The sequence below is a fragment of the Geotrypetes seraphini genome, chromosome 4 (assembly GCF_902459505.1).
Source record: "Geotrypetes seraphini chromosome 4, aGeoSer1.1, whole genome shotgun sequence".
Lineage (NCBI taxonomy): Eukaryota > Metazoa > Chordata > Amphibia > Gymnophiona > Dermophiidae > Geotrypetes > Geotrypetes seraphini.
Window position 1 is genome coordinate 255,962,867 of NC_047087.1, and position 12,547 is coordinate 255,975,413.

Consider the following 12,547-nt stretch of genomic DNA (forward strand, 5'->3'; position numbering starts at 1 on the left):
TGGGGAAGACAGAGGGGGGAGAAGGACACTGAACGCACATGGGGAAGACAGAGGGGAGAAGGAAATGGGGAAGAGAGAGTGGCAGGGAAGAAGACAGAGATGCCAGACTATGAGGGGAGCGGAGGGAAGAAGATTGGTGCCAGACCAATTTGGAAGGGGGGAGAAAGGGAGAAGTACAGTAACAGAGCAAATGGAAGACGCAGAGAGAAGAGAGATAGTGGATGGAAGGAATTAAATGAGAACATGAGGAAAGCAGAAACCAGGCAACAAAGGTAGGAAAAAAATTATATTTCTTTTTTTTTTTTTTTGCTTTAGGATAAAGTAGTATATTAGTTGTGTTGATAAAAATTTATAAACATTAGAGGCTCTGGTAGAAACCCGTTTACAAAGTATGTATTCTTCCCAATTAATAAAGTCTTTTTGCTTATTTGTAAATGGGTTTCTACCAGAGTCTTTAATTCAGTAGCATAATTAAATGAAATAACTATTTCTGTAGTTTATAGGGACGGGTGGGGACGGTGGGGACGGAAGAGATTCCTCGCGGGGACGGGTGGGATTCCTCACGGGGACGGGTGGGGCAGGTGGGACTTTGACGGGAACGGGTAGAATTTCTGTCCCCGCGCAACTCTCTACTTCCCAGTTCAAACATTTCTCCCTCCTTTCCACCAGTCCAACATTTCTCTCTCTCTTCCTCCTGCATGCTTCTCCTCCGGCCCTCCTTCCCTCCCCTAACCACCATCTCTCTCTCTTTCCCTCCATGAGTCCAACTTTTCACTCTCTGTCCTCTCCCCGTCCCCCAAGTGTGACATTTCTCCTTCCCTCCTTTCTGTCCTCCCCATCCATCTTGCCCTCTCCATGAGTCCAACACTTTCTGCCTCCTGCATGCTTTCTCTCTGTCCTTGCCTCTTCCCTCGAGTGGCATCCCTCCTTCCCACCCCCTAACTAACATGCTCTCTCCCCATGCACCATCTCACCCTCCTCTCCAGCGTGTAGCACCTTTCCTTTCCCTTCCCTTCTGCCAGGTCCAGCAGCACCTCTTCTCCCTTCCCTTTCCCTCCTATCCACAAGTACTCCTCTCTTCCCTCCTTCCCCTGTCCAGTAATACCCCTTCTCCCTTCCCGCCTCCCCCTGTCGAGCAGCACTCTCCTTCTCCCCATGTCCAGCAGTACCCTTGCTCCCTTCCCTGCTCCCCTCTCCAGCAATAGCTCTCCTCTGTAGCCTAGTGACAGCTCACTGTGTGCTTTTAACTTCACCACACAGCTGCCGCTATCATTAGTTTAGCTGTGGTTTCATCAGGCAGCCTCAGGGCCTTTGCTAGGCCAGCCCGCCTCACATCATCGAAGCGGGCCGGCCTAGCAAAGGCCCCGAAGCTGTCTAATGAAACAGTGTCTAAACTAATGCTAGCAGCACCTGTGTGGCGAAATTAAAAGTACACTGAGCTAACGCTGCTGGTCCGGAGGTGCAGAGAGAAGATGAGGAAGGCAGGAGTCCCGGCATACACGACGGTAGCAGGAAGTTGCAAGTCAGCTGATGTTGGCGCTGGAGATTAAAGCAGCACAAAGAGATAAAAGTGAGGCTTTGTAAACCTTACTCTCATTTACTTAAACCATGACTTTCCTCTATCTATACCACAATGTTTTTTCAAACAGTTGTTAAGCAATGACAATTTTTATTGATGATCATTGAGCAAAGAAACAACTCAGCATAACAACACAATTCATGTCATCCGTAATCAAACTCCAAATCACCCCCAACCTAACCACCCCCTTATACAGTTACAAAAAATAAATCTTGGAACACAATCATGCAGCCCTCCCCCCCAAAAAACAATCCAAATCTCTCAATCCCCCTCTAAATAACCCCCCTTCTTCCTAAAGAATAAAGCCCCCAATAATAATCACTGATCCGATTCACTAGAAACAGAAGTAAAATATGAAACCCTCCTCCTGCTATACACTAACCGGGGATGCTTAGTAAACCAGTGATGCAAAGAGAACCAGACAAAAGCAGGACCCCCAACTATAGCCCCATATAACACCCTAATATCACTCTCCAAACCCCCCAAAGTCTTTATAATTGAGGCAAAAATCACCAAGAACATTCAAAATTTGACTCCTACTTCTTAACGATAGAACCTGGACAAAAACTTCCCAAACCTGGAGAAATAATTTCTGACGATTCGGTATACCACAAACCCCGTTGAAGTTCCATGGTACAAAGGTTGTGAAATCTATTTCTAAACTCCCAAAAAGAAGGGGCAGAAGATTGGGTCCAGCTACAAAGAATACATTTCAAATTCACAATTTGAGCTTTGTGCAGCAACAATTTATTTCCTGAACATCCAAGGCCTTATCCCAACCTAAAACTAAATTCCAAGGTCTATAAGATATAGATTGTCCTATAACATCACTCAAAATAGACTACAAAACCCCCCAAATGCCTAATCTTAACACAGCTCCATAACATATGGCCCAGATGTCCCAGAGAACAGCAGCACTTAGGGCATATCACAGAAGATACATGTCCAATGCGAAAGGCTCATGTTATAGGAAAATAAACAATATGTAGAACTCTAAATCAACATTCTTTATATTCAGTACTGTATACTATGGCAGGAATGCTCCTTATGATAGTGAGAAAATTTAAGAGTCCACTAGGAACTCCCCACTCCGCTGTCCATTTAGAACTAAGAAAGCCTAGCCAATGCAGCTTGAAGGGAAGAAATAGTCAATGGATTAGGGCCACTAGGAGTCAGAATAATGTACAATCTCTCCAAAAAGTCATGAGAAAGTGATAGAAAAGGTAGATAACAAATATAATGGGACAATTGCAAATAAAGAAACACATCACCAACTTGGTCTCCCAATTTCCCTCAGAATTCCACTAAAGATATTAGTTGGCCATCTCGCTGGATAAATAAGCACCTTGGTCCCGCCATCTGTGAAACACAATATTATCTATGCCTGGTCCAAAAGATGCATTCCCTACAATTGGAAGCGATAATGAGGGACATGAATCCTGAGCCCACAATTTAGTTATGGCCCTCCAAACCAGTTGCAGCAATACATGATTTCTTCCTAGCTTGCAGCAAGTAATTCAGATACAATGGGTAAAAATGAGATATTTCCAAATTATACGGTGTATAATTGTCAGACCCTCTGAGCCAATCACTATAATGCCGTAGCAGGCAGGCTCAGTTATAAAGCTGGAAGTCCAGCAGTCCTAAGCCCTCCCCCCCATGTTCCAGGGCCCCACCAAATAAACAATTCAAAGTCTCGCTCTTTTCCCCTCCCCAACATAAGCCATAGGAGTCAAGTACGATGTCAAAATAAATCCAAAGCCTCTGAAGGATCAAAAGATTCAAAGAATGCAGCACTCTTCCTCTTCTCCATAGTGGTATCAGCCAAGTTTCCAATTAATCTCTAGGTTACACAATAATGAAATACCTTTACTTTGAAAGAAAGAAAAAAAAGGGAGGGAGGGAGAGAGAATAAAAAGAAAAAGGGATAGGTAGCCTCCAATCCACCATAAAATCTGATATCCTCAATATAGAAGTTAACTCAATAGATATACAAAGGTGGCAAACATGGAAAATTCCCCACTATCTATACTCAAACATAAGGCCATCATCCCCCCCCCCAATGCAAAACAAATAAATGCAGAAAAAATGTCATTCATACATATCAGCACAATCATACACACACTGCCGCTGAACAACTCTTCATACCACAGACTATGCAACAAGGTACCAAATTGGAACAATACTAAAGCTCACCAGACAAACCCATGATCTGAGTTAAACAGTCACTGGCAGCAAAGTACTGTATATCAATATTCCAAAATCAACCAGTGCATTGTGACTTGTAACTTAAGAAGTGGCATCTGAAGTTGAAGGTAGTTCAGCCGACGCTAAAGTAGTTAAATAGTCTTGAGCCGCAGCTCCTGAGTCAAGCCAATTCACTTTGCCATGATCAATTACTCGCAATTTAGAAGGATACAACAATGAAAATTTTATTTTATGCTGAAAAAGTTGTGAGAATATAAAGGAATATTCCTTTCTTTGTGCCGCTATCTTGGTGGAATAATTTTGAAAACAGAGCAGCTTTTCCCACTGAATGTGGAGGGGCATTTTCAAAAAAACAAACAAACAAAAAAAAAGGTCTAAGTCCAACTTAGCTGTTTCCAGCTGAACGTCCAAAGTTGGAGGTAAAAAAATGGCCATTTTCGAATGGCAAACTGCTGGACATCCAAATATAATTTTTTTTTTTAAATTGTCTACTTAGATGTCTTGGCCACTGGGATGTCTAGGCCCCAGGTCTAACTTTATACCCTATTTTCGATCAGAAAAACATCCAGGTTGAAAACGTCCTAATCCTGACCATTTGGACATGGGTAGGGCCAGATCAATGTTCATACCTATACCGAAGAAAGGTGATGCCAAGGACTGTAACAAATACAGAACAATTGCATTAATTCCACACGCCAGCAAAATAATACAATGAAAGCTCCAATCATACGTTAAGCAAGAACTACCTGAAATTCAGACTGGTTTCAGAAAAGGTCAAGGAACGAGAGACATTATTGCCAATGTTAGATGGATATTGGAGAAGAGCAAAGAATACCAAAAACCCCTATAACTTTGCTTCATCGACTACAGAAAAGCTTTTGTCTGTGTGGATCACAATAAACTATAGGGAACTCTAGTGCAAATGGAAATATCCAAACACATAATTCAGCTGATAGAGAGCCTATATGAAAATCAAGAAGCGCAGTGAGAATTGAATATGGCAACACTGATTGGTTTCCAATAAAACATGGTTTCAGGCAAAGATGCATCTTGTCACGTTTCCTGTTCAATCTGTACAGAGAAACCATCTTCAGAAAAGTAAATTTGGAAGAGAGTGTCGGTTTCAAAGCTGGTGCCGAAATATAAATAACCTGCGCTATGCAGATGATGCAACGCTCATCACCAGCAGCAAAGAAGACATGCTGTATCTACTGAGAAAAGTCAAAGCCGAAAGTCAAAACATAGGATTAGAACTGAAAATAAACAAAATTAAGTTCATGAAAGCACATTTGGAAGAAGAGCGTGTTGGCTTCAAAGGTGGTGGCCGAAATATAAACAACCTGTGCTATGCTGATGATACATCGCTCATCACCAGCAACAAAGAAGACATGCTATATCTACTGAGAAAAGTCAAAGCCGAAAGTCATAACATGTGATTAGAACTGAACATAAACAAAATGAAGATCATGGAAAATAACAAAGATTTTGAGCTGGAATGCAATAGAATAGAAGTTGTAAAGGATTTCAATCTCCTGGGCTCTTTTGTAAACAAAGCAACTAGCAGGGAGGAAATACTCCTCAGAATAGTACTTGGTTGCTCTTCAATGAAAGCTCTCAACAAAGTTTTCGAAGGCAAGGAGGTAACACTCCAAACGAAGATCAGAGTGTCCACACACTCATTTTCTCAGTGGTCAGTTACAAATGCGAAAGCTGGACACTACGGAAACAAGACAGAAAGAAGATTGACTCATTTGAACTTTGGTGCTGAAGAAAGATTTTAGGCATACCGTGGATCGCAGGAAGAACTAACAAATCGAATCTGGAAGAGATTAAAACCGGCTATGTCACTTGAAGCCCAAAAGATGAAGTTACGACTGTCTTATTTTGGTCACACCATCAGAAGACAGAGATCACTGGAGAAGGACATCATGTTTGAGAAGATCAAAGGAACCAGGCGAAGAGGCAACCTACAATCAGATGGCTGGACACGTTGAAAACAACCATAGGGTTGACTCTGGAGGACCTTTCTGGACTAGCACAAAACTAATTTCTGTTTAGGTCTGCAATTCATCAAGTCACTAAGACTCAAGCATGAGTTGATGGCACCTAACAACAACAAAAGGGCCAGCATAGTAATGGACTGGCCACATAGACATCCCGACAAAGCAATGGGACACCTTAGAGGGAACTGCTGTGAACTTAACATAAAGGGTGCCAGCTGTGTATCTCACAAAAAAACCTTATAATTTAGGGTGAGCACTCCCCCAAACCACCCCAAAACCTACTATACCCTCCTGTATACCACCCTAATAGCACTTATGGCTGCAGGGGGCATTTATATGGCAGTATATAGGTTTGGGGTGGGCTCAAATGTTCTACCATAAATGTAGTGGTAGAGTGGCTTATGAGCCTGGGTCCTCCTCTCTATGATTCATTAGCCTACCCAACAGGCTACTTAAGACACCTGTGTGCAGCACTACTAGGTTTCTCTATACCAGATGCTGCTGTTTTAGAGACAGATATGTGCCTTTTTGTTCTCATTTCTGTGTGGTGGAAGGAGGTCAGTGAGCACTGAAGGAGTGTGGGGGGGTGTTATCTTGATGCATGCAGTGGTCATCTGGACAGTTTGGGCATCTTTGTGGTGCTTATACCCTTCTAAATCAGGTCTAGTTCCAAACGTTTAAGTTCCGTCCAGGATGTCTTGCAAAATGTTTGATTATCGCTGCAAGACATCCATGTCTAACTCGCCCTTGAGACCACTCATAATACGCCTCCACCATGCCTATCTAGTGCTCTGAATGTACAGAGGCTGGAACACCTCGCTACACATACAGAAATACGGTTTTAATTATCGGCACTTGGATGTTCTAGCAATTAGGATGTCCAAGTGCTGATTTAGGATGCTTTTTGGACATCTATGTTTTTTGATTATAAGCCTGATAGTGTCATTTTGTGTAGGGCGATTATCAAGATTGCATTTTACTACCACTTCTAAATCTTTTAGGATTGCAGAATAAAGGATGATACCTCACCTTTGGTGCTTTACTGCATAATCAGGGCTTGCAGTGATGAACTGAAATCCTAGATCTACTGTAACACTGGGATTACTGGGACTCCTAGTCGTCGCCATTCTTCCCCCTATAATTCAGAAACAGAAATTTTATTTAGTGACAATTAATTGCATAGGTACTATTGCATTTATACACAAGATAAAGTTAAACCTGTTAACATGCATTCAGGGCCGGATTCTGTATAGAATGCCCGGTCTCAGAAGCCACATAAGCGGCTGGAACCCCCCACCCAAAGATCTTTGGCAGGAGGGATGCACTGGGGAGGAGCCTAAGGCCCTGACTGTCCCAAGCGCTTAAAGCCCCCTCCTGTGGGGCCCATTGAAAAAGAAATTTTTCCTGGAGCCCAGCCACCTCCACATCACTCAATGTCAGATTCATAATTTACATTTTACCAAAATTTATCTTAAACCCAGATACTCTACCATAATCCTCAAAAATCTTCAATAGAACCGGAATGGAAACTTCCGGCTCTCCCATGTACAATAAAATGTCATCTGCGAATAATGCTACACGATGATTCACTCTTTTCTGTGAGATCCCGTATACAAATTGCCAACAGTTCTACTGAGATGGCAAACAAAAATGGTGAAAGAGGGCATCCCTGATGCGTCCCCCTCGCTATGGGGAAAAACTCTGTATAAAACTGATTAATACTAAGACAGGCCTTTGGCAAGTCATAAAAAGCTTGCACCCAACTACTGAATGATCGCTCTAATCCCATGCACCCCATGACTTCCCAGAGAATGCCCCACAAAACCCTGTCAAAAGCTTTTTCGGAGTCAATCGCAATCAAAACGGCCCTATCCAGTCTTTGATGAGCTTCCCACAAAAGATATAAAGCGTCTGATATCGCTCATTTGCCTTCTCTGTATAAACCCCAACTGGTCCAAATGGATCAGACTCGGGAGCACCCGCCCCAACCAAAGAACCAATACCTTAGCCAAGACCTTAGCATCCAGGTTCAATAAGGTTATCAGTTGGTACGATCCACAATTCTGGGGATTTTTCCCTGGTTTCAAGATAACCGCCAAACCCAGCTTCCCCCATTGACCTCGGAAAAAAAGCCTCCCGTTGGTACCCCATTAGCTACCCTCACTATAAGAGGCCCCAACTGTTCTGAAAATTGTTTGTAGAACTGGCTGGTATAACCATCCAGTCCTGGAGATTTTCCATTTTTCAATTGCTTAATCACCCCCAAGACCTCAACTAGTGTAATGGGCTCATGTAATGCCTCTCGATCTCTTTCCGACAGCTCCGGGATTGGCAAAGGATCCAAGAACCATTTATACACTGCCGGATCCACTGGATCTGGCGCTCCATATAACTGTTTATAGAAACTCAAAAATGTTTGGCGAATAGCTGGGTTTGTAACGTGCATCTCCCCCCCCCCCCCCCCGATAGTCTCTAACTCTAGCAATTGTAGCCTTTAACTACTTAATTTGTATATATCTAGCCAGTTGTGAACTAGCTTTATTCCTATGTTCATAAACCTATAATTTAAAACGCTTTCTAATGCGTTCCATCTCCTCCATCTGATATTGATAAAGCTCATCTCTCACTTTGCAATTGAGCCAAGATCAAGGGGTTCGGGTTAAGTTTATGAGATCTTTCCAACCGAATCAATTATTCTCATAACCTAAGAAAACTCTGGGCTCTGTCGCTTATATCTAGCACCCCATTGAATAAGAGACCCCCTCACCACCACCTTCAGAGCATCCCACAATGTCGCATCAGAGACCTTTCCATTGTCATTTAAATCTAAATATTCCTGAATAGTCTTTTCCACTGCAGCTACCACCAGGGGGGAGCACTCAAAAGCGATTCATTGAGTCCAATAATGCCTGCCCCCTTGATCAAGAAACCCTTGACAAGCCACCCATACCAGGGCATGATCTGAAAGGTACATGGGCTCTATTTCCGCTTTATGAACCCTTCCCACTGATTCTTATGTATCCATATACCATCTAATCTAGTGTATATCTGCTGAGAGTGCGAATAATAAATATAGTTCCTCTGGGACCCATGTAACATCCACCAGTAATCAATCCCAATGAGAGCATCAGGGCCCGCAGAGCCTTACTATGAGTTTTGAGGGCACCACCTCCCTCCTCCAGAGTGATCCAGTTGGGGATCCGGGGGACATTGAAATCCCCATCCAAGTATACTGCACCCTGCACAAACGACCCCAGATCATCCTGCAGTCCCAGGAAAAACGCAGCTTGGGTAGTGTTGTGCCCATAAACTTTTACTATAGAGATGAGATGGCCCTGCAATGCACCCCTTAACTCCAAACATCTCCCCAACTTATCCCGGTACACCTGATCAATTTGCAACCCCAACCCCTTTATCACCAGTATCGAAAGTCCCCCAAACCATTTAGTAGAACTTTCCCTTGATGTGTCCATATCAATTCAAATTGTGGCTTTTGCAGCAAGGCCGCATCCCTCGGTCTTAAATGCATCTCTTGCAATAAACAAATGTCCCACTTCATGTGCTTTAACTCCTGAAATACCATGCTCCTCTTCCCCAGACTATTTAACCCATTTACATTCCAAGAACCTATGACCACCTCTGCTTCCCCTGTATTATCCCATCCCTGCCCCACCTGCTGCTGTCCCTGAAAACTGACCCTGCCCCCATTCCCCCTTCCTCCCACCCCTCTCCAAGTTTCTGATCCAGTTGTGTTCGGACCAGTCATGACAGGAAAATGAAGTCAAATCGAAGAGGCCTGTACACTCCTCGTCCATCCCCAAATTCCCCCAAAGCTCCATGACTCTCTAAATTTACAGGCCCATGTCACCCACTCATCCAAACAACCACTCAGTGCCCACAATATTTGCCCTCCCAACACCCGTTGCATACCATCTCACATTCTCCAGAAAAACAAAACCACAAAAAAGGGGGAACAGCACAAAATTAACAATAATACAGCAAGTGCTTGTCTATACATATTAATCCCAACCCTCACCCTCCACATCTGCCCCCACCATATCCCCCAAACACGCTCCCCCTCACTCACATACTCCCTGCTCACAGTCCCATTGATCACTTCACACTCACCCCCTGCCCAAAAATCCACACCCTTGCCCTCTAGTCTGCTAAATAGCAATGTCCCGGAAAAACAAACTGTGAAATAGAAGCATTATGCCTGAACACGGCAATCCAAATCAAACATCCAAAGTGGCAGCGATTTCCCTACTCAGGAAACTTTTTGCCATTGTAGCAAGAGGTGTTCTTAAGTGTATCTTAGCACATGTTTTTTTTTCACAAGCTAAGATCATCTCTGCCGCAGCCCATAAAATGGCTGACTTTCCATTTTTTATATTAATGTCCATATGTTGTTGCCATTAGTATGCGGCCATTAATAAAATTACCCCATGAATACTTACAACTCTTTTTTTTTTAGAAAGTATGGGTTCATGCTGTAATCCTGTGCTAACCAGTTAACAAGCAGCAATGTAGCTGATCAGCACGGGAGCACCCCCTAAACATGCCCCCTCCACCCAAAAAAAGAAAAAAAATTTAGCACATGGATTATCTCATGGTAAAATAGCGCTCATTGGAAGATGCCTGAGTACATCCCACAGTATGCCATTTTAAGATGCATTAGGCACATACTAGCACCTAACACAGCTTAGTAAAAGAGCCACTAAGTTATAAAATGTACAAAGGAAAAGGATGAGTACCATGAAAAACTGGGGAAAAACCAAACCCAGAAACAAAATGTGCTCTTCTCCAAGCAGCCTCCCAGAAGCTGACTGAAACTGCTTTTTTTTGTTTCTGTTAAAACCAAAGATGCTACCGAAACAGTATATCAACTCAAACAGCTCAACTATTAATTACTGATCACTTAATAAGCTGTTAATTCACCCAGATACCTCCTTAAAAGTATCCTTTATTTCAAATGCTTATAAATATTCCCTCTGATCCTCTCTGGTGGCCCTGCCGGGGAGTCCACAAACCAGTCCGTCAAGGGCCGGGTGAATTGAAGCTTGTAACTGCTCTGAATGATCTCCAAAAATCAATGCTCTGACGAGATCTGAGCCCAAACCTCCACTTACGCCGAGAGCTGTCCCCCTATCTTCAGGGGAACGATTTCGGAGGAGGCTGAAGCAGGATGAGAACTAGAGGCTTGGCTCTGCCTGAGTCCTGAGAATCTCTCTTGATCTCTAGTACGATCTCCGAGAGGAGGCTCCTCATCACTACTGCCGAAAGTGCCTGGAGCCATGAAAATTAGACCACCCAGAGCCTCTCGAGGTTTGTGGTCAGGTAGAGATTTTTGCTGATGATCTGCCACGTTAGCCATGAGATTGTCCAGTCCATTTCTGAACATCTGTTCTTTGAAAGAAAGTCTGCTGAGGGTAGCCTTAGAGGTGGAATCTCCCACTTATTGCCTGATTTAAAGCATTCTGTGGGATGATATAGAATAAGCTGAGGCTTTTCTCATGACTCTGATGATGTCATAGAGAGAATCGGCCACTTAATACACTCCTGCTAATAGGAGCTGGGGGAAAAGGCTCACCCTCCACCAGCTAAAGCCCTCGCAACAGGCGTGTCACAAAGGAGGCCGCTGCAGCTGCTCTGATTCCCAAGGCTAGTGCTTCAAATTGTCTTTTAAAAATCATACCCACTCTGCAATCCTGCATATCTTTTAACATCATGCCTCCTTCAATTGGTAGGGACTTGCATTTGGCTACCTGCACTAACAAGAAATCTACTTTGGGCTGAGCAAACATCTGCAGACATTCCTGTGCTACTGGATACAGCCAAGCCATTGTCTTGGCTACCTTAAGGGACCCTTCAGGATCATCCTAATGCACTCATACACTAATACACTCATATCAGGATGCCAGGGAAACAAAGATGACTGGGCTCTCAATCCGCTCAGTATAAAGCAGAAGGAACCTGCTGGGAGACCAAGTTTAACTCTCGCAGAGAGTTTGAAAATCCAGCGGACCATAGGGTCATCCCTTTGATTGAGGGCCACTACTGTAGCTTGCGTACTCGCACCTGCCTGTGGCCCTGTATCTCACAGCAGGGAGGGCTCACTCTGTGGCAGTAAAGGCATATAGATAGACCCCCTCATCCTCTGGGTCTCCATCAGAAAGGCCTATCAGATCCTAGCCAGCCTCTGAAACTGAGGCAGATGCACCCTAGGAGCCCAAGCCCCCTTTGCACACCTCCTGATGCACTGCCAGAATTCTCCTATGGATCTTGTCCATCCAGATAAACTCTCCACATCAGATTGACTAATTAATGACTCCAGCTTGTATCTCTTGGGCTCCATGGCTTCCAAGTTCCACCCCTTAGGAAGCCTACCATTCAGGGGCTCTGGAAGGATTTACACCAAACCGATAGACACCCCTCCCGACCATTCCTCAGCCCTAGAGAGCAAAGGGGAGGCTAAGCTAACTGCTCCCACTCACCACATGCTTCACGGCATGTGGCGCAAAGGCACTCTTCAGGAACCCATCCAGCACAAACCTAGCATGAATTAAGAGTAAAGGGGCCTGGGACCTCCATCCCTGCCAGTTTTGAAGCAAAATGAAGTAATTTGAAGGTTCCGGATAACTTTTTTTTAAAAATTGGGAAATCCAAGATGGCCACTGAAGAAATATTTTGGCATTAAAAAATGGCTCCAAAATGCCTTAACTAAAACCAAAAACCAGTAAAAAAGTGATTTTGGAGG

At 43.8% G+C, this 12,547-nt stretch overlaps 1 protein-coding gene across 3 annotated transcripts in view; it reads right to left on the minus strand.

The window, feature by feature from the left end:
- Positions 1-12,547, minus strand: part of RNLS (renalase, FAD dependent amine oxidase) — a 114,032-nt gene that overhangs the window by 91,804 nt on the left and 9,681 nt on the right. For all 3 annotated transcript variants that reach the window (XM_033940226.1, XM_033940225.1, XM_033940227.1), the window contains exon 2: positions 6,820-6,925. In XM_033940226.1, the coding sequence (XP_033796117.1) occupies positions 6,820-6,925 (106 nt within the window). The remainder of the gene's footprint in view (positions 1-6,819; positions 6,926-12,547) is intronic.